This window comes from Lemur catta, chromosome 10 (genome assembly GCF_020740605.2).
Source record: "Lemur catta isolate mLemCat1 chromosome 10, mLemCat1.pri, whole genome shotgun sequence".
Lineage (NCBI taxonomy): Eukaryota > Metazoa > Chordata > Mammalia > Primates > Lemuridae > Lemur > Lemur catta.
This window is the reverse complement of record NC_059137.1, coordinates 84824050-84846602: the sequence shown is the minus strand read 5'-3', so window position 1 is coordinate 84846602 and position 22553 is coordinate 84824050. Positions and strand designations below refer to the sequence as shown.

At 39.3% G+C, this 22553-nt stretch overlaps 1 protein-coding gene and 1 pseudogene across 4 annotated transcripts in view; one reads left to right on the top strand and one right to left on the bottom strand.

Annotated features, from left to right (window-relative positions):
• Nucleotides 1-4288: 4288 nt before the first annotated feature.
• LOC123645723 lies at nt 4289-11960 on the bottom strand (annotated as a pseudogene). Its single transcript, XR_006737689.1, has 2 exons — nt 11933-11960; nt 4289-5255 (listed from the first exon to the last, which is right to left on the bottom strand). The product of XR_006737689.1 is annotated as a glyceraldehyde-3-phosphate dehydrogenase-like (transcript).
• A 668-nt stretch (nt 11961-12628) lies between these two features.
• Nucleotides 12629-22553, top strand: part of MFSD14B (major facilitator superfamily domain containing 14B) — a 55773-nt gene continuing 45848 nt past the window's right edge. The window contains exons 1-2 of one of the 3 annotated variants that reach the window (XM_045562281.1): nt 12629-13037; nt 20581-20676. In XM_045562281.1, the coding sequence (XP_045418237.1) occupies nt 12909-13037; nt 20581-20676 (225 nt within the window). In that variant the 5' untranslated portion in view covers nt 12629-12908. Of the gene's footprint in view, nt 13038-13073; nt 13164-13267; nt 13282-20580; nt 20677-22553 lie in introns of those variants that run through there. The other 2 variants (XM_045562282.1, XM_045562283.1) reach the window with 2 other exon arrangements.

The following is a 22553-nucleotide window of genomic DNA, read 5'->3' as shown; positions in this document are numbered from 1 at the left end:
GGGAAAGGGCATGCCTCAAATCATGGTCTGGATGTGGCAAAGTCATAACATGTAACCAAAATGTTTGTACCCCCATAACATCCTGAAATAAAAAAAAAAAAAAAAGGAGTGCAGGGAGAGCTGGGCAGCAGCACATATTTTCAGCATGTGAAACAGGGAGATGTAGGGCAAGGAAAAAGATCCTCAAATTCCTAACTTTTTACAGGGTTCACCCACATTGTAGAATAAAACTTTTATCTGCCTGAGTTACTCAAAATTCCACCCTTTCTTATAAAACATTTGGACAATAAATCTGATTCTGAATCCTCTGGGTATGTATAACATACCTAACATACTTTTTTTCCAGAAGGTCAGTCACATCTGCCTTTTAGCCTGGTGCTGGGTGAAATGCAAAGCACTGAGGAGATGCAGTAAGGACAGTTCTTCATTAAAAAAAAAAAGCCAGCCTAAGTGAATCCTCTCAAACAGTTTGTGGTAAATATAGAAAATAAGTTTGGATTACAACTTATCTTTAATTAAAATTCATTAAAATAAGTTTGACACATTAGGCTATAATTGCAATTATGAACCAATTGCTGGATCCTCCCCCATGAGTAAAGTGTGTTTTTATTTTATTTTAAAATTTTATTTATTTATCTATTTACAGAGTTTTCCTCTGTTGCCTAGGCTAGGGTGCAGTGGTGTCATCTTAGTTCACTGCAGCCTCAAACTGTTGAGCTCAACGTATCCTCCTGCCTCAGCCTCCCGAGTAGCTGGGACTACAGGCACATGCCACCATGGCCAGCTAAACTTTAAAGTTTTTTGTAGTGACAGGGTCACAGTATGTTGCTCAGGCTGGTTTCAAACTCCTGGGCTCAAGTGATCCTCCTGCCTCACCCTCCCAAAGTGCTAGGATTACAGGTATGAGCCACCATGCCCAGCCTAAAGCGTGTTTTAAATATGGTAAGACAGTTTGATATCACCTTACACAGGGGATGGTAGGGGGTAGAGAAATAGACCAACAAAGGCCAGGTGTAGCTTCATAAACTTTGGCTTGGATCTGAGCTGTGCAGGTGTCACCTGTGAATTTACTTCCCAGCAGACATTTGGCAATGTCAGGAGACTCCTAGACATTACTGAACAAGCCAATTACATTATACTTTTAAAAAGATTCAAATTATATAGAAAATGATAAATTGAATAAAATGTTCTCCTTTCTGTTAATTACAAAGTGACCACACAGGGGAATTTTTAGGGTGAATGAATTATTCTGTAGGGTCTTGTGGTTGTGGACGTGTAACTCTAGCCATTTATCAAAACCTACAAAACTATATACCACAAAGCGTTAACCGTACTGTATGCAAATTAATGAGGGATGCCAGGATAGAATGATCACTGTGACAAATGAACATAATTATATTACAAAGGTATGGCATAACATCACCAAAGGGAGTGGTGAAAAAACAAGCTGATTCAAATAACTTTGGAGAACTGTTTTGATTGGATACTATAAGGATAAGACAAAAAGAACTGTATATAAACACTACAGTTGGTAAATTTGTTGCCACAGAGTTAGAATTTCTGAAACTACTTTACATGTATACTAGGGTGAAGAAAGAAGTTAAATATATACATATGTGTGCATATATATGTGTATATATATATATATAGAGAGAGAGAGAGACAGAGAGAGAGAGAGAGAGAGAGAGAGAGAGGCAGAGAGAGCATGTCAGATTTCTCCCCCTCAAAGAAGTTACAAATACGCAAGGGGGGAGGATTCAATGAATCTTATGGTACTGGATTAGGGACAGAGACATGAGCTGACATTTATACACACACAGACACAGAAATAAATGTTTATGAGTATACATGACAGAGTCTAGAAGCATTGACATCTCATTAAGCAGAAACACACCCAGCACCCAAATCTTGGTGTCTAAATATCATTCTTTAATAATGGGAACCAAAAATGCTGATTGTAAGGCTGGTCTAAGAATATAGAAGATGACCCTGGAGCATCTTATAGTGTCAGAAAGCAAAAAGTTCTAAAAAAGAAAGTAAATTATCAAATAGACACAGGAGAAAACCTGAAAGAACTCACAATGGCCAAAGATAGAACTTGAACAACAGAGCAACAAAATAGAACTTAAACAACAAAATAAATAATGATGTAATTCTAGGTTGACCTTATTTTTAGTTTTAAGACTCTAAAAGATGTTGCTCAATTGTCTTTTTATTTGCATTGTTTTTATGGAAAAATATGCTGTCAACTTTATCTTTGTTGCCCCATAAAGAATGTGTCTTTTTTCTTGGGCTGCTAGTTTTAAGCAATTTGATTATGATGTGCTTTGGTGTTTTCTTCATGTTTCTTGTGCTTGGGGACTACTGAACTTCTTGGATCTATGCGTTTATAGTTTTTGTCAAGTTTGCAAAATTTTGGCCATTATTCCTTCGAACACTTTCTATCCCCCACTCCATTCTCCCTTCGATATTCAAATTATGTATTAGGCTGCTTAAAGTTGTCACACACTGAGGTGCTCTTCACTTTTTTCCAGTCTTCTTTCACTGTTTCATTTTGCAAAGTTTCTATTGCTATGTTTTTAAGTTCACTAATCTTTTCTTTCAAGTCTAAGCTGTGATTATTTCCATCCAGTGTAATTTTCATCTTAGATATTATATTATATATTAATAACAACTCCAATAAAAATCACAGCAGGATTTCTTTGTGTAACTTGAAAGGCTGATTTTATGATTCTTCTTAGAAAAGACCTGGTGTTTTTTTCAGCACTGGTGTTTTCCCAGCAGCTTTGCCTTTGAATAAGAAGGAAGACTGCAGGCCTGTGTATGAGGGTGCGGAAGTATGTTTGGGTGGCTGTGTATGTGTTTGTTTGTCTGTTAAAGAGCAGGTGGTGGGGAGTGGGGAGACACGCTGGGGTACCAAAGGAAGGGGAACCACGCTTACTCTAGGGTGGTGGAACCCTAGTGTGTTTGCCTCTGCACTCCTGTGTACAGCTCCTTTTAGTTTTTACTTTTTTTTTTAATTTGAAAATATTACGGGGGTACAAATTTTTGGTTACATGGATAGCTTTTGTAATGAGTCAAAGTTAAAAGTGTACCTGCCACCCAGGTATTGTTCATTATACTTCTTAGGTAGGTTTTCGCCCATCTCCTCCTCCCCCATTTCTCACTTGATTTCCATTAAGTTTTATTTCCCTCTATGCACATGAGGGCTCATCAGTTAGTTCCAACTTAATAGTGAGTACTCCTTTTACTTTAAATTTTTTTCTCAATGTCTGTCATGGCAGCTCACTCATCAAATCTCAGTAACTTCCCTGTTTCTCCTTCAAGCCCTGGGATTCCACTAGCAGCACCACTGTCATTAGTGAGCAGTTCCCACACTTTAGCCTCAGTGCACATGCCGCTGTTCTAGGTATTCCACTCTACACAGAGGGACTGAGCAACCTGGCTGTTCTGAGTGTACTTTCATTAATGCTCCCACATCCAATCCACAACCAGCCCTCTTGTTCTGTCTCCAGTTGTTCCTTTCTTTCCATGCCCATTGCCATCGCCCTGTTCAAGTCACCATACCTTACTGGGACTGCGGAAGTAGCCTTGTGTATGGCTCTTCTTTCTGCTCTTGCTCTCCTCCAACCCATTCCCTACAAAGCTACCAAATGAGATTTTAAATATAGATCATATTGTGTTATTCTTTTGCTTTATGCTCTTTTATGATTTTTTATTATAATTAAAATGGCCTATATGAACCTATAATTAAAATGGCCCTATACAAACCAGCCCCTGTTTAATTCTCCAGTATCATTTGCTCTCAATCTCCTGCCAACTCACTCTTCTTTATCTACACTACCCTTTCTGTCCTTGAACAGAGGGTCTTTAACATACCTTCTTCTGCCTGGAACATCCTTTTCTCTCTGCTAATACCTCTCATTCTTTAGGTCTCTGCTTAGTTGTCATGTATTGAGAAGGATTCCTCAACTACCCTATACAAAATGACACAATTTATCCCCGTCATATCCTGTTCATTTTCTTCATAGCACTAATTACAATCTATAATCATATTCTTTAAAAAATATTTATTACTTTAGTTATGATTTTGGGGGGTATAGAAGACTTCATTGATGGTGTATCACAATATGGGGCTCCCAAGGCCACTCCCATTCTTCAGGCATGGAAACCATATGGAGGGGAGATTCTCAGTGTGGTGGAGGACTGAGTTGTGCAGGGACTCCCCAGCAGCTGAGGGCCACTCTCTTTCTCTTGTGCTCTCATTGAGGCTGGTGGTCCAGAGGCTCTACTCCTTGGAGGCCATGTGGACCATAATTTGCTATAGCCAAATTCATTGGCATACCAGGGAATGAGCTTGACAAAGTGGTTGTTGATGGCAATGCCAGTCCCAGCCTTGAAGGCAGAAGAGTGGGTGTTGCTGTTAAAGTCAGAGGAGACAACCTGGTGCTCTGTGTAGCCCAGTATGCTCTTCAGCCTTCTAATGTCTGCTTCACTACCTTCTTGATGTAATCATATTTGACAGGTCTTTCTGGATGGCAGGTCAGGTCCATAACTGACAGGTTGGCAGTGGGGACACAGAACGCCATGCCAGTGAGCTTCCCATTCAGCTCAGGGACGACCTTGCCCACAGCCTTGGCAGTGCCAGTAGATGCAAGGATGATGTTCTGGAGAGCCCCGTGTCATGCCACAGTCTCCCAGAGGGCCTGCCCACAGTGCTCTGGGGTGGTATGGTCTATGGTCATGGGTCCTCCCATGATGCGAAAGTTGTCATGGATGACCTTGGCCCCGGGGGGCTGAGTGGCTGGTGGTGCAGGAGGCATTGCTGAGGATTGTGAGGTTGTTTCCATACTTCTCATGGGTCACACCCATCACAAACATGGGGCATCAGCAGAGAGGGCAGAGATGATGACCCTTTTGGCTCCCCTTCTAGGGAGCCCCAGCCTTCTCCAAGGTAGTGAAGACACCTGTGGACTCTACAACATAATCAGCACCAGCATCCCCCCCCATTTGATTTTGGTAGGATCTTGCTTACGGAAAATGTATGCAGGATGTCCATTGATGATAAGCTTCCCACTCTCAGCCTTGACTGCACTATGGAACTTGCCATGGGTGGAATCATACTGGAACACTGTAGACCATACAGTTGAGGTCAATGATAACAACAATATCCACCTTGCTGGAGTTAAAAGCAGCGCTGGTGACCAGGTGTCCAATATGGCCAAATCTGTTTACTCTGGCCTTCACTTGCACCACTGTGTCTCAGGGACATTGCTGGTGCTGCACAAGAATATGTGGCTGTCTGTGGAACAGGAAGAGCACAGCAGTCATGATTTTGTTTTATTCACATAAATTTAAGTATCATGAAGGCGAGGACCTTGTCTGTTTTATTCTTGTATTGCCAGTGGTCCTCATCATCCCTCTGCTTTTGTTTCCCTGTGCTCGAGTGATCCTACCCCCTTAGGCTCCCAAAGTACTGGGATTGTAGGCATGAGCCACTGTGTCTGGCCTCCTATTTGTTGTACATTATTATCATTAGTCCACACAAAGCCCTTGCCTTGTATTATTTTCTTTTTCAGCCCTAGTCCTTACTGCAGTTGCCCTCCCTACTGGCATCCACTCTAAGGACATGCTGGATATATGTCTTTAATATATCTTACATTTACCTTTGTAAAACACCTAATGTGGGTTTTCTTTTAGTGTATGTATTCTCTGTTTACTCTTTCTTATTTATGATCTACTCACATTATTGTATTAATATGTACATAGTGTGCTGCTTCTTACTGTTGTGTAGTGTTCCAAGTATACATCTATCACATTAAATTTATCCATCCTGCTTCTCATGGAGATTTAAATTGTCTCCAACACCCTCCTCCCACAAATACTGTCACAACAAGAATTCTTGTTAATGTCCTTTTATGGATTGGCATGACACTATCTCTGGGATTCATAAGCATGGGATATTGTGGTCACTGGGCAATGTACTTTTACTTCACTAAGTACTGACTGATTGCATTCCAGATAGGCCTTATCAGCTTAAATTCCCACCAGTATAAGAGTACACTATTGAGACTTGTGTCTTGTTTGGGTACTTACTGGCAGTAAAGCCCAAGCAAGTTTCTTAATATGTCTTACTGAGTTTTCTCTGTACATAAAATGGAGATAAAATACCTACCTTATAATGTTGAAGTAAGGAGTAAAGATAATATAACATGTAAATCACTTAGCACCAATCACTCACTGCATGCTAGCTAGCATTATTATTATATTTCTCTTATTAGATTGTATACTTTTTAATGGTATGCATAAGGCTTCAACTGCTTTTGCCGCTCTCCCTTCTCCCATCCCTAATTGCCATGAGAGTATCCTTAGCCACCGATGATGTGAGTCTAGTAGGGGAGGCAGCTGAACTTGTCTTGACAAATACAGTAGCAAGAGTCTTGATTCTAGAACACATCTTAAAACATTTTGGTAAAAACAAATCACATTTAAGTAGTTTATTTTATTAAACTCTGTGCAGGAAAGGATTTTTTTATTAGATTCTGTGCAGTAAAGGATTAACTTAGCAGGCCAGAGTTAAAACCCTGCATATTTTAAAGAAAGGTCGGGCTGTTGACCAGTTCCTGGGAGATAACCTCTAAGTTCTTTGAAATATCCTGCCTGATAAGTATGTCCTTGTTTACCTGTGGCCTTATGCTAACAATGTGATTTATGTTGGAGGCTTTGGGCCACATGGCACCAGTTTGCTCTTTGGAGGGCCTAAAGTTAAGCTACATGACTGCTCCATGCCTACATGACTGACCCCCAATAAAAACCCTGGACACTAAGTCTCAGGTGAGTTTCCTTGTTGACAGTACTTGTCTGTATTGTTGCATATCATTGCTGGGAGAATTAAGTGCTGTCCATAGATTCCCTTCAGAGTGAACAACTGGAAGCTTGTGCATGGTCTCTCCTGGACTCTGCCCTATGTGACTTTTACTATTGCTGATTTTAATTTGTATTATTTCATTGTAATAAGCCATAACTATGATAGCTTTTCTGAGTTTTTCTAGAAAATCATTAAACCTGAGGGTTGTCTTGGGGACTCCTGACTGTAGACTCAGAATCATTACATATCTGATTTGAGCATAATGCAACATTAAATTTTCCCCAATCTGGCCAGGACATGGTCACTTGAGGCTAGGAGCTTGAGACCATCCTGAGAAACATATTGAGACCCTGTATCTATAAAAATAAAAAATTTAGCCAGGCATGGTGGCATGCATCAGTAACCCCCGCTACTTGGGAGGCTGAGGCAGGAGGATAGCTTGAGCCCAGGAGTTCGAGACTGCAGTGAGCTATGATGGTGCCACTGTACTCTGGTCTGGGCAACAGAGTGAGACTCTGTTTCAAAACAAAAGATAAAAAAATTTTACCCCCATCTTAAAATCTATCTATTAGACTACATGATTATTTAAATGAATAAAACTCAACAAAAATATGAAATAGAAATTAGCAAACTTCTTGAATTCTTCCTTTCAGGAAAAAGAACTGTATTAGCACATATTTCTCTAAAATGACAATATCAATCATCAAAATATAATGGCATCATTATCTTGTAATAATTTTTAAAATTGCTTTAGTAGAATCATACCTTCTTCTACAGTTAAAAACATATACTGCTAATGTTATAGCAAATTTTAGTGGGTGTTGTGATAAAGAAAAATAAACTTCAAAAATCTCCATTGTTCCCTCTATAGCAACTCCACTGTGACTCTATTTAAGAAAACAGTGTACAAAATTTTCTATTTTATAGACCTTAGAATCAGAAAATAATACCCTAGCTCTTAAGTGATGTAAACATGATAATCAAACAGCATTATATAATGCATGTATTTTCTTTTGTGTTTTGACAACTATTTGTTGGAATAAGACATTCATTGAGGAAAGTAGACAAATTGTAAGCATATAACTGATTAATTTTCACCAATGTATACATCTGTGTAAGTAGGACCCAGCTCCAGAAACAGCATCATCAGCCCTTGAGAGACCTTCAGGGTAGTGATTACGTTGATACCTAACACCAGAAATTAATTTTTCCTAGTTTTGATTGTCTTGTAAGAGGAATCACATTGTCTATATTCTTTTATGTTTCTCTTCTCTTGCTCAACATTTTCTTTGTGAGATTTAGCCATGTTGTTGCAAATAGTTATAGTTCATTTATTTTCATTGCTGTATGGTATTCTATTGCATACACATATCATGATTTATAAGAAAACACATATCTTTTATTTCTAAAACAATATACTGACTGCATTACACTGTACAAATTTCTTTATAAAGAAGGGCTTCTCAACCTTTGAACTACTGACATTTTGGAGCAGATAATTCTTTGCTATGGGGAACTATTCTGTGCATTGAAGGGTGTTTAGCAGCACCCTGCCCTGTTAACACTCCTCCTTGCCCTCCACCATGCTCACGCCCCTCGCAGGTCACAATAATAAAAAAAAATGTTCAGATATTGTCAAGTGCCTCCTGGGAAGCAAAATCACCCCTGGTTGAGAGCCACTAGTTTGAAGAATGGGACAATATTAGAACTTTGAGATTTGTACATGTGCCACTGGAGAGAACCTCATCTTAATAAAAAGGTTTCCTCTTGTTCTTGTTTTTGCTTAAATTTAAGCATGTGACCATATGTAGACCACCCACACATCGGTAATGAAACAAATAGCAAAAGTCAAGGCTATTTCAACAAAGGAGGAAATGTAATAGCACATTAAAAGAGGAAACAAAGTCAAAGACTTCTGCAAAGTGTGCATGTGCGTGTGGGTGTGTGTGAGAGAGTGAAATAGAGAGAGAGTTTCACATGCTATTCAACTCTTCTCATAGTTACTAGGTGGGAACAGAGAATATCCAGGAAGAAATAAAAAATAATAGCAAACACACTGTGGGCATACTCTGCTAAGAGCTTTACATTATCTCACTTAACCATGATAATAGCCTTATAAGATAGATACTTTCTCCATTTTATAGATGAGAAACTGATATTTAGAATGATTAGAAAGCTCAAACATTAGATAGGGAATTGTAGAAAATTCACTGAAGCAGAGAACATTTCCTTGGTTTCTAGCTCAGAATAATTCTATCAAGATGAAAATTAGAAACTGATAAATAGGACTACAGAAATATACTTGATAAAGTCTTGTAGATCAATAAAGACTTTCTACCACTGCAAATAGAGAGGACGAGAGTTCAATTGAAATACAAACTCAGATACAAGGAGGTGATGAGGTGTGTAAATACAGAAGAGGAGCCACAGACAGTGATGAATGAGGTTGATGTAGAGAGAGAATTCTAACAGGACCAGCACTTGGAAATAGCTGAGTAAGACATCAGTGCCGTTTAGGGACTGGAAATCAACTTCAGAACCACTTTATGTCGCTTATAATTGCAGCATATATTTGCATACATAAAATCACTGGTATTGACTTTATAAAAATAGTAAATAATAACTATGTAAATATAATTACGTGATATGTTTTATGTAATTAATCTTCACAACAATCTTAAAAAGCTAGGTGTTAATATCTCAAATATATAAATGAGAAGAGCAAAGATTAGGGAGGTAAAGTAACTTTCCCAAGGTTATACAACCCTGTATCTCACACACACACACACACACACACACACACACACACACACACAAGTGTACATACCTTGTATAATCATCTACATTTGGGTGTGGCAAGACCAGTGAATCTGATGGGATATCACTTCTGTGATTAGGTCTCTAATCAGTTAACTTTGACTTAATCAAAATGGAGATTATCCTGAATGGGCCTGACCTAATCATGGGAGCCCTTTAATAAAAGGTGAAATGTCAGACAGACATTTGAAGTAGCAAACTTCCATGTCGTGGAGAGAACCATGTAGCAAGGACCTCAGTGTGGCCTGTAGGAAGTCAAAGCAGTGGCTGACAGGTAGCAAGAATATGGGGACCTGAGTCATAGGACCACAAGGAAGTGAATTCTGGCAGTAACTTGAGGGAGCTTTGAAGTGGATCTTTACTTAGTCAAGTCTCCAGATGAGTATGTAGTCAGCAGACACCTGAATTTCAGTCTCATGAGACCCTCAGTGGAGAATGCAAGTAAAATTGTGTGAGACTCTTGACCTACCAGCACTGAGGTGATACATTTGTGTGATTTAAACCACTACACTTGTTGTAGTAATTTGCCATATAATAATAGGAAACACAAAGTATATAATTTGTTATGTTTTTCAACATCTTTTGTAAGCTGGAAAATAATTTATTTTCTTTTTCTGATTATAAAGGTACATTATTACATATTCATAGCAAAATCAGACATTTCAGAAATCTATATGAAAAATATTCTTACTTCTAGAACCACTGTAGATAGAAACACTTTCATTCTTTTCTATTAATGTTTTTAAAAAGATCAAAATAGATTTTTGTTTTATAGTAAACAATACTATATGCTTCAGTAGTAAATGCTTTCAAATTCAATAAATATAAAAAGGCAACACTTTCCAAACCGTGTTCTACACATTCTGCAAGATATTAATCAATGTTTCAAGAATAAAAACTGCTCTGTTCAAGTAGGTTTGGGAAATAATGCTTATTATATTCTTCTTTTCTTGGAAAATTATACAAAAACTTGAGGAAATCTGGCAACAAATAAAACATTTTAATTTTATTATTTAACATGAAGTTATTTCCCACCAGGGGACTCTACCATTTTTCATTAATAACATAAATTCAAACGATGGATAGATTTAAACTACCCCTGGATGAAACAAGGTAACACACATATCTTCAGTGAGTGCCATTACTTTCCTAGAGCCTAGGATGTTGAATTAAATTATGTGGAATCCCATGTCTTTGACTTCAATTAATGCATAATTACTTAGAAGGTAAGGGTAAAAGTCTATTTAATTCCTATGGTATAGTTGTCAACATAATGCAATAAACAACCTCTTAAAAATTACTTTTATGACTCTAAATCAAGGGACCAGACCTCATAGTACAATCATCAAATATTTAGTGTTATATTTTTTGCACTGCATTTTAATTGGAATTTACACAAACTGGCATGTGTTTGGAGGCTAATCAGAGAAGATGACAGGCTCACCTTGGCATTTTAAACAGGTGGAATTAGACATTTTTGTAAAGTCAGGAAAGGCAGAACCAGAATCAAAGCATGGCTGAAATAGTCTTTGGCTCAATAAAAGGATATACTGTAATTCCAAAAAATGACAGCTACCCTTACGTGCGGGCCAAACCAATGTATGCCTTCCAAGTATTGACTTATGACTACCTGTAACCTGTCCCCCTGAAAAGTATAAAACCAAACTATAACCCAGCCACAGCGAGTCCACTTGCTCAAGCCTTCTTGGGCGTTGCTCTGAGTCATGGTCCTCAAATTTGGCTCAAAATAAATTTCTTTAACATTATTTTACAGAGTTTGGTCTTTTTTCCGTTAACAAGGATAGGGGACAACCTCCTTGAGGTATTGTTGGGGGAATTTCCTGCTCTCAATGCAAGGCTTGTGGCGTCTAGAATCCTATCAGTTGCTCTCCTGCTGTGGACTAGAGCGTCCTCAACCAGGGCCAAGTAGCAGTAAAGTCTCTGCAATAGCAGGCAGTCTAGGCAGATTACCTAAACTCAAGAAAGCAATATCTGTGTTTTTACAGAATGGCCTTTGGACAGCAATGTACTTTGGGAAGAAATGTGTGAACAATGAGTATAAACTGTAACTCTGTACACCAGTCCAAGGCTTGGGCGGATGCGTTATAACACAGCACATAACTATTTGAGATTCTTGTGCACAACTTGTGTGGAAGGACAACAGTACAATATGCAAATCAACAGTGGACTGATCGGACTTAACAGGATATGGTATCTCACGAGGTCCTTTTGGGCTAGTAATAATACCGTTTATGGAGCCAAGATTTCTGTACATCATCACCTTATCCAAAGTAGGTTATTGTCCTCATTTTACAGATGAGGGTCATAATTCACACTATTGGTACGAACAAGTGGCTCTTGACTGAAACAAGCGCCTGTCTGTTTCTAAGATTGTGCCCTTCCCCGGCATCTCACGGCTAAGATAAGCTCTCCGTCACTTTTTCTTTGGATTTTGGAAAGGAGCGGAATGTTACAGTTACGAGCATATGCCGCTTTCCCAGTTCAGGATTCCAGACCCAGGGGCTCTCCTTCTGTGTTAGGACGTGCACATCTTTATAACTGCTGAGGGCATCAAGAATCGTTCACTTGCTGGGTTGGCATCAGACCAAGACCAGAGCTGTAGTCACTACAAAATCCCAGCATAACTACCCCTAATCGCTCACTACCCGCGGCTCAGTTCGGCTCTGTAGGCTCTCAATCTCCTAAAAAAGAAAACAGAGCCGAGAGGCGCTGGGCGATGACGTGTTCCCGGCGCGCCGCGAAGTCCGGAAGCCAGGGCGGCGGGCGCGAGGTGGAGGCGGGGCCTGAGGTGGGCGGGGCGTCGTCGGAGGCGCCCCCGGCGAGGCACGTGAGCTGGAGGCGGGAGCTGAAGCGGGGGGGCGGGGCCTCTAAGCCGGCGCCGGCCTGTGGTGAAGCGGGGCGGGCCGAGGCGCAGCCTCCTCGCCGCCCAGCCCGCCGCTGACGCTGTTGCCGGCAGCCGGTAGAGCCCGTTTCTGTCCGGTCCGCGCGGCTGCCGGCTCCCGGAGCTGTGGTTCTCTCCCTGCCTCCTCCCCGGCTTCAGCCTCGGCCACCCCGTCAGCCCTCAGCGCCGCAGCTGGCGCCGCCGCCCGACCCGCAGGCCGCCGCGGGCCGCGGAGCCCATGAAGGCGCGGGCCCCGCCGCCGCCTTCGCGGCGTCGCTGTCCTCCCGGAGCTCCCCTGGCTGGCGCGGGTATGGCCACGGCATGAGCGTGCAGCTGCCGAAGGAGCCGGAGGAGAAGGCGGTGTCGGAGTCCGAGGCGGGAGCCATGCCGGAGAAACGCGCGGGCGCGCAGGCCGCGGGCGGCGGCGGCGGCGGCAGCAGCAGCAGCTGGGTGAGCGCGGGCGCGGCGTGGGATCGCCTGAGTCCCAGGCAGGCTGGGTGGGGTCGCGACTGGGGCCCGCGGACCCAGTGCGCCGGGCAGGGGACTCCGGCTCTCGGGAAGCCAGTCTTTTTCTGGGTGAGCCTAATTCATCACTAATACAGGTTTCCTAGCGACTCCACACCGCTAGACAAAACTTCAGGTGATTTGCTTATTGTTTCAAAAGGCGCCATACATATGACTATATGCAGTGAATGTAAGTAGTAATTTGGTTATTTCACAGTTCTCCATCCCTGTGACAGTTGATGCAGTTTTCATGGCGCAGTTGCGCCCAAAGCTATGCAGACAACCGGTAGGGAGTCTTTTGAACCAGATTCGGTCCTACACTACCAAATAGTAGGCTGGGAAGTTGGCAGTGAAGGTTGGGAAGCGCCTTCCTGCTCCTTCCGCGTTCTCCAGGCGTCCGAGGAGCCGTCGCGCCAATGGGGAGCAGTTTCAGGGAAAGCCACCGATCCCAGGATCCGCTAAGGAGTGAGTTCAGGCTGGTCTGTTTCTCCAGTTTTCCTTGAAATTGAAATGGTTTCTGAGAGCAGTACAGGGAAGCCCTCACATAACTGGCCTGGATTCAGCAGAACAGGCCTTGCCGGTAGTGCTTTGGTTTCAAATAGTGGAATACTAAGCATAGAGTGTCTGTCGTTTCTTCAAGGCCTAAACTTAAGGATTTGTTGGGGTTTATTTAGGACCTGCAATATAGAAAATGTTACAGTGAATAGAAACTGACACCATGGAAAAGTTTTTCCAGAGATAAATATAAATTTTATGAAAAATATATGCGATCAGCTTTAGGTTTTTAGCTTGCATATCTGATTTTGCTTTAATGCAAAATATGCATTAAATGTGCGTATTTGGAGATGTGAATCCGCGTTAGTAGAATTGGGAAGGAGTGTGAAATAGAAGGAGCAGTAAGTAATATGGAGCCAGCCGAGCTAGTTTCTAGTCCTGGTTCTACCGAAATAATGCCCACTACGGGAAGGGTATTCACATACCCTTGCCACTCAGTGCTTAAACTGTGAAATGAGCACTTAGTAATCTTAAAGACCCCTCCCAGCCCAAATGACTCCTTATTTTTGAAAAAGCCTTAGGGGCCCTTCATTTCGAAGATAAAATCTCTGTAATGTAGAAAGTATATCTTGTTAGGGGGAGAGAAATTGTATAGAATTGGTTTCTCTCATTTTGATTTTGATTAGGTAGACTTGTCCTCTTCTTGCCCCTAAACAAAATTAAACCACCAAATCCTTCTTTCTGTCTTTCTTAAATTGATGGACAGCAATTAGTAACCAGTGGCAAGCTAGTAATTGGAGAGGTAGCTTCCTTCATCCCTTCCCATACATATAACAACCAGCAAGTCCAGCTAAGTTTACCAGGTACAGATTTTAGGTTTTTATCCTATCCTTTGCATTCCTGTGGTTCATTTCTTCAGCATTTTTGACCTAGGCTTTGACTATCTCTTTTGAGACTCTTGCTTACCCTTCTACTTTGCTGACTAATGTGATCTAACATGAAAATGATCATTATTGCTGTTCTTAATTTTTTTCATTGGCTCCCTATGTCTCACAGAATAAAAAATAAACTGGCAGGTTGAAGCATTGTTAGCATAGTGATTAGGTGAGCATGCTTGTAATCCCAGTTTCCACCTTCATTACTGGTGCAACTTTGGGTAAGTTGCATACCTTCTAATTAAAAAGGTTATTTACCTTATGGAATTGTGAGGGTTGCTGTAAGCTGACACCTAGTAAGCCCTTACATATTATCTGTTATTACTTATCAGTGTTTTTTGCATGTATAAATTGAATGATCACAATCTATAGGTGGTCCCCTGACTGTGATAAAAGAATTTGTTCTCTCCCATTTCTTAATCTAGACAGGAACTAGACCCCTACCTAAAATTTAAAGTTGCTTATTTTATGTGCTTGGAGCAGGAACTTTTGAGAGATGTTTACTCAAAGAAATCTAGGCTTAATTTATTCTCCAGTTTCTTCTCCTTTGTATCCTGGTGCTAATCTGCTAATTTTGGGCACAAGTAGATTCCTGCCCAGTCTTCCCTTGTCTCTCAAAGTATGGAGTCGGTATTGATAAACTGCAGTGAATACTGAGAAAGTTTTCTTGGTGTTTGCTGTAGTTAGTGAGATAACTAGCATGGACAGGTGGCAGTGCTTTCCTGAGTGTGTGGAAGCTGGGAAAGCAGTGAATGCCTTTAATCATATATGTTCATGTCATATACGAGTACCCTCAAATTATGCATTTTTCCCACTTGCGGTTTCTGTCTGATATCACTTCCAGGTGCCTGTCCTACAGTCCCCATGACTGTATTTGTTTTTAATGTGTTGGAATTTCCTTATAGCTTGGTTCCAGTGACACTCAATGGTTTTCAGATGCTACCAACAGTCACAGGGATGACTGCCCATGTGCAGGGAATCAGCTGACAACTTTTGTCTACCTTGTTTGGCAAAGAGATGTATTGACTTGAAAAAGATACTGGCAAAGAGATGTTATGATCTCTTATTAGGGTGTCAACTCTGAAATCATTTCCCTCTACAATAGGGAGGTGTGTATCAAGAAGCTCTTATTTTATCATACTCTCTTTGCTCTAGCCCTCCCTAAATGCACATGCACACTTTCAGATGTTCTATCAGAATTATTTGTATATCATTGAATGTAGATTTGCCAGTACACTTATCCTTCACAACCAAGTGAAGGAAAAGTCCTTAATGGAGTTATTTACCCTTCAGCATTTGATGAGAATTAAGGATTTGTTGCAAAGACATACATTTCAGATTGTTTATGGACTCTCAGAAGCCAATACTTGGAGACCAGTTAAGGGCACTGATGTGGGGCCTCAGAGAATCAGTGTCTCTCTTAAGACATTTGATGTCTCTTGAGTTCATTTTCCTTAGACTGTTTCAGAGGAGACCCTGTGAAGGTTAATGTTGACTTTTGAGAACAAGGTTATTATATAGGCAAAATGGAAATAATACTGAGGGGTAGCTTCTGTTTACAAAAAGGCTAAAATGACTAGGTATGTTTTGTTTGTAAAGAGTGAAAGGACTTAGGGACATATTAGGGGAAAAAATTGTAATGATCATTTTTTCAGTTTTTCCTTAACACTGTTAGGAACCAGTATGATCATTTCAATAAAAATAAAATAGTACTGGGACATTGGCATAGCCAAACTCTGTTAAGTAAATTATAGCAGATAAGGGGAGAAAGGAAAAGCATTTATAAGCAGTCGGTATGTTGCAGTTTATAAGAGCAAATATGTCATGCATTTATGGCAGGAACATTTGTATTTCCTGTTTAGAGTTATGCAGCTCTTTAGTTAATTCATCATCTTTAAGCCCAGCCTTTGTCATGACAAAGACTTGTTGCTGTTGTGTTGTTCTTAGGCCTGGTATAGGCAAAATTTTGTAGACCTTGCTTCTTAGGATATTTGAGCATCCTTTCTCACCATTTTTCTTAACTAGATTAAGTGTTTCTAGACAGGGACTACAGCTGTGCATCTTTGAATCTGAAATAGTCCTTTAGGAGGTGATCAATAAATATTTGTTAATGAAGAAATAAATCAATCGAGCCTTAAATCAGTAATTATGCTTATCAGTGAGATTTAAGGTGTTCGCTTACTTTTGTATAATGTGCTTTGGTTGGCCTTATTAAACAAATTGGAGAGTTCTGGTTTCTTCTATTCTCTGGAAGAATTTGTATAAGATTGGTAAAACAGTTCCAGAACTTTATAGTTCTTGACCTTTGGGGGGTTATTTAGTTCTGAAACCATTCAGGTTTTCTATTTGATTTTTGGTTTTTTTCCGTTAGTTTTAGTCAGTTGTATTTTGCTAGGAATTCTGTCTTTTTTATCTAAAATTTCAAATTAATTGGCATAAACTTGTCCAGAATAACCTTCTCTTAGATTCTTTTTACCTTCTGTAAGATCCTTAGTCTACTTTTTTATTGCTGACATTGGTAATTTGTGCCTTATCTTTTAAAAAAATATTTAATTCTTGAGGATCCTTTGGATGAATATTCACAAATATTACAAGTGATGATAATTTTATGTCTTATTTCTATATTACATGAACTAGAATATCCAGGAAAATGTTTAGTAATAATAGTAAAACTGCACACAACGTTCTCTGCATTAACAGGATACATTAATTTTTTTCACTGTTAAGGATCTTGTTAGCTGTATGATATAAACATGCTTTATTACCCTAGGAAAGCATTTTTGAAATTTCTCATTCATTTTCTTGCATGTCTCTCCTTCCCCTCCTCCTTTTCCCTCCCGTTCACTGTCTCATAGAACTTTGACAAGTGGGTTGTGAAATCTGAGATGTGCTATGAAGAAAGAGGTTATAGCATAGTAAGGTCATTGTTCTGATTGAGAATTGGAGAGAAACCTATCCTTAATAATGTATAATCAACTATAATAAATGACATCTTTTAACCCTGCAAAAACGTATGTATGAAGTTGGATCAACTTTTTATTCAGCTGCCTGATATTTTAATAGTTTTGTATTTGCTTGTCTTTTTAAAACAGTTTTATTCAAGTATAATTGACACAAAATAAACTATATGTATTCTGTGTCTATTTGTATACCTCTCTCTTTATTCACCCTTCCCAGGCAATCATTTATCTACCTTCTGTTACTACATATATATTAGTTTGCATTTTCTAGTTTTATATGAATGGAATCATATACCATATCATCCTTTTGTTTGGCTTTGTTCAACCCAGTATAAATTTTTTGAGATTTTTCAATGTGCTTATTCCTTTTTATTGCTGAGTAGTATTGCATTATATGGTTGTACCACAATTTGTTTATACATTCACCTGTTGATGGACATTTGAGTTATCACCAGTTTTGGGCTGTTGCAAATAAAGCTGCTGTGAACGTTTGTGTACCAATCTTTGTACAGAATATACTTTCTTTTAAGTAAATACTTTGGAGTGGAATGGCTGGGTCATATGGTAGATGTGTTGTTTAATTTTTTAAGAAACTGCCAAACTGTTTGCTAAAGTAATTGTACAGTTTCACATTGCCACTAGTACTGTATGAAAATTCCAGTTTGTCCACATCCTTGCCAACACTTGGTCAATTTTAGCTCTTCTAATAGTTCTGTAGTGGTGTCTGATTGTGCTTTTAATTTGTACTTCCTTATGGCTAATTACATTCAACATCTTTCCATAAGCTTATTTACCATCTGCATATCCCTTTTGGCAAAATGTTTGTTCCTTTTTTTTTGCCTATTTTTTTTGTTTGTTTTTGTTTGTTTGTTTTCCAGTAATTAAGTTTTGAGAGTTCTTTGTATGTTGGATTCAAGTCCTTTCTCAGATGTTTTGCTTATGATTATATACTTTTTCTCTATGGTTCATCTTTTCATTCTCTGAGCAGTGTCTTGAAGAGTAAAAGTTTTAAATTTTGATGAAATTTATCAACTTGTTCTTTTGTAGACCATGTTAATCCAATAGCACAGGGACTTCTGTTTATGCTTTTATAAGTTTTATAGTTTTAAATTTTACAAATTGGTTTTATGTTCCATTTTGATTAATTTTTTTTATATGGTGCAAGGTACGGACAGAAGTTCATTTGCTTATGGATCACCAGTTGTGTCATTTACTGAAAAGACTATTCTTTTTTTTTTTTTTTTTTGAGACAGAGTCTCACTCTGTTGCCTGGGCTAGAGTGCCGTGGCGTCAGCCTAGCTCACAGCAACCTCAAACTCCTGGGCTCAAGCGATCCTTCTGTCTCAGCCTCCCGAGTAGCTGGGACTACAGGCATGTGCCACCATGCCCGGCTAATTTTTTCTATATATATTTTTAGTTGTCCAGATAATTTCTTTCTATTTTTAGTAGAGACGAGGTCTCGCTCTTGCTCAGGCTGGTCTAGAACTCCTGAGCTCAAGCGATCCACCCGCCTCGGCCTCCCAGAGTGCTAGGATTACAGGCGTGAGGCACTGCACCCGGCAAAATTTTTAAAGAATAGTACAATGAATGCTTATATTCCCTCGGTCTAAATTCAGCAATTAACATTTTGTGACATTGAAGTTAGAAAGTATATACACACCAATTTTTTTCCAAGCCTTTTGACAGTAAGTTGCAACATCAAGAATACCTAAGAAATCTAACATTAATGCCATAGGATTATCTAATATGTAGTTCTTTTTGTATTTTTCCTGTTTTTTCCTTTTCATCCAGGATCTAGTCCAGGAGTACTACTTTGGTCATTCTATTCTCCTTTAATTTGGACTAGTCTCCTTGTTTGGACTAGTCACTTTGTTTTTTGTCATTGACATTTTTAAGGACACCAGGCCAGTTGTCTTGTAGACTCTTCCAACAATCTGCATTTGTTTATTTCCTCATGATGAGATTCTAGTCAAAGCATGCAGATGTACATTTTGTCTAAGAGTTGCAAATGTATGCACATGGGAATAGTGTGGGTTTTACAAAGCCTTTTGTAAATATCCCCTTGCCTCCATTTACTACCAAGTAGTAGCAAAACACCTGATCTTGCAATAAGCATTGTTACATTGAAAGAAATTTTAGATTTTATCCCTGGAAGTCACAGACTGCTGAAAACTAGCAAATTAGGCAAAGTCTTTAAAATAAAAGAGAAACAGGCCAGGCGTGGTGACTCACGCCTGTAATCCTAGCACTCTGGGAGGCCAAGGCGGGTGGATTGTTTGAGCTCAGGAGTTCGAGACCAGCCTGAGCAAGAGCGAGACCCCGTCTCTACTAAAAATAGAAAAGAAATTATACAGACAGCTAAAAACATATATATATATATATATATATATATATAGAGAGAGAGAGAGAGAGAGAGAGAGAGAGAGAGAGAGAGAGAGAGAAAATTAGCCGAGCATGGTGGTACATGCCTGTAGTCCCAGCTACTCAGGAGGCTGAGGCAGGAGGATTGCTTGAGCCCAGGAGTTTGAGGTTGCTGTGAGCTAGGCTGATGCCACGGCACTCTAGCCCGGGCAACAGAGTGAGACTCTGTCTCAAAAAAAAAAAATAAATAAATAAATAAAATAAAAGAGAAACAGAAGGCTGGATTTGACACCTTTAGATATATGAAGTATGTTTTCAATTTGACCTAGCCGCCAGTATTTAAATCATCTGTGCTGCCTCTGAGGCTTTTGAGTATGTGACCCCCATACTCATCTCTTATAATGTGGCTAAAGAAACTTCAGTCCTAGAGAGGTTAAGTTGCTGAGGAACACATAATTAGCAAGGGACAGAACAGTAGGTCCTCAAACCTCAGGTAATTACCCAGGTAATTTTTTACCAAAGCTTCAGTGATTTGCATTTATGGGACAAATACAAAGTAGAATACTAGCACCTTCAATGATTAAGGGAGGCAGAGTCATCAGGGATACCACAGAATGAAATTTTGTCTTAAATACTATAGGTAGATCCTATATTTATTTTATACACTTTTATATACCATTTAAGATGATATTTTCTATCTCTTTGCTATTTTTCATAATAACTTTCTTTCTTTTTTAGGTACAAGGCTTTGGCCGACCAAGTGTATACCATGCTGCTATTGTCATCTTCCTTGAATTCTTTGCATGGGGCCTATTGACCACTCCAATGTTGACTGTAAGTATTGCTGAACTGGGTTCTTATTTATAAAAGTGTTCTTAGCCATACATCCCCAGGTCTATATGTCTAGGTATGTGTTTGGGAATAGCTCTTGATGGTGATTTAAGACTGCTTATTTCATTGGGTTGTTTGTACTGTGTGGTTTGTGAACCACCTATGACAAAACCACCTCATTAAATATTCCTGGGTAGCACTGCATTCCCACTGAACCAGAGTCTTGGGGGTACTGTTATACAAATGAACTGTGTATATTTAGGAAAATCTTTAAGATACCCTATAGGAAATAATTGAAGATCATTGTTGAAGTTTGTAACTTCTTTATGAGGATGTTAATGGCCTTTGACTTAGGATTTTACTAAAATAGGAGATTGGTAGGTAATTTGTAGCAATAAAAGTAATGTAAGAATGTCCATATTTCCATTTTGATAGCTTATGTACAGCCATTTCTTCAAAGGTGGTATTGAATTTCCTAGCAAGAACTTGGATGTTTGATACTGTGGTGTGGTTACAGGAAAGAGAGATGCCAAAGAAAACATTAGGGGGCTTGTAACTTACACTTAATTTTAATAAAGATGTTTTAAATTGGCCTTAAGTTTCAGTTGTCTTAAATTGTTCTTTTAAAATCATTGGTGGGCTGGATGCCGTGGTGTGTGCCTGTAGTCCTAGCTACTCGGGAGGCTGAGGTGGGAGCCCAGAAGTTTGAGTCCAGCCTGGGCAATGTAGGCAGAACCCTGTCTCAATCAATCAATCAATCAATCAATAAAAATAAATTAAAAAATAAATAAATAAATAAATAAAATTAATCCATTCATTAAAAAAAAACTCATTGGTGGTTAACTCTTCTCAGTCATCATTTGCCTTACCAGAAAATCCCTTTGAGTACAGATAATCTTTGCTCCTTAATTAGGTTTTGAAAATAGAGAACTTTAGAGTGTGGCTATTAGCCGATTAGCCTTACATAAAACCTTGCTATGACCCTTTAAAGTTTTTGATTCATCTGACACATTTAAAATACAATTTGGTTAATTAAAATTATAATTTGGGTGGAAGAGTATACTTAAAAAATTGCCTGTATTTCTAGTCCTTTTTTATTCTTATTGCGTTATGTTTTCCTTCATAGTGATTTACTACAGTAGGTAATTAGTCATTAGTTAATGGGGATAGTTAGTTCCATTTTAAGTTTCATGAGATCCTGTCTTTCTTCACTATGTCCCTAGTGCCGCCTAGGACACAGTTGGTGCTTGATATAACCATTTTCTTTGAACAAATACATGTGTTGCAGGTATTCGTGTGTTCTCATGTCATGTTTCTCCAAGACACATTTTTAGTACGAATATAGACAAACCAGGCCACTTTTTTTTAAAATTGTGGTAAATAAAAGACACATAACAAATTTACTATCTTAACCATGTTTGAAGTGTTCAGTTCGGTGGTATTAAATATATTTATGTTGTGCACCTGTCACTACCATCCGTCTCCAGAACTCTTCATCTTTTAAAATTGAAACTTTGTGCCCATAAAACAGTAACACCTCATTTCCCCCTCCCCTCAACCTTTGGCAACCACCATTCTACTGTCTGATTTTGACAACTTTACTAAGTAGAACCATATAATATTTGTCTTTTTTGTTACTGGTGTATTTCACTTAGCATAATGTTCTCAAGATTCATCCCCATTGTAGCATGTATCAGAATTTTTTTTTTTTTTTTTTTTTTTTGAGACAGTCTCGCTCTGTTGCCCGGCTAGAGTGAGTGCTGTGGCATCAGCCTAGCTCACAGCAACCTCAAACTCCTGGGCTTAAGCGATCCTACTGCCTCAGCCTCCCGAGTAGCTGGGACTACAGGCATGCGCCACCATGCCTGGCTAATTTTTTT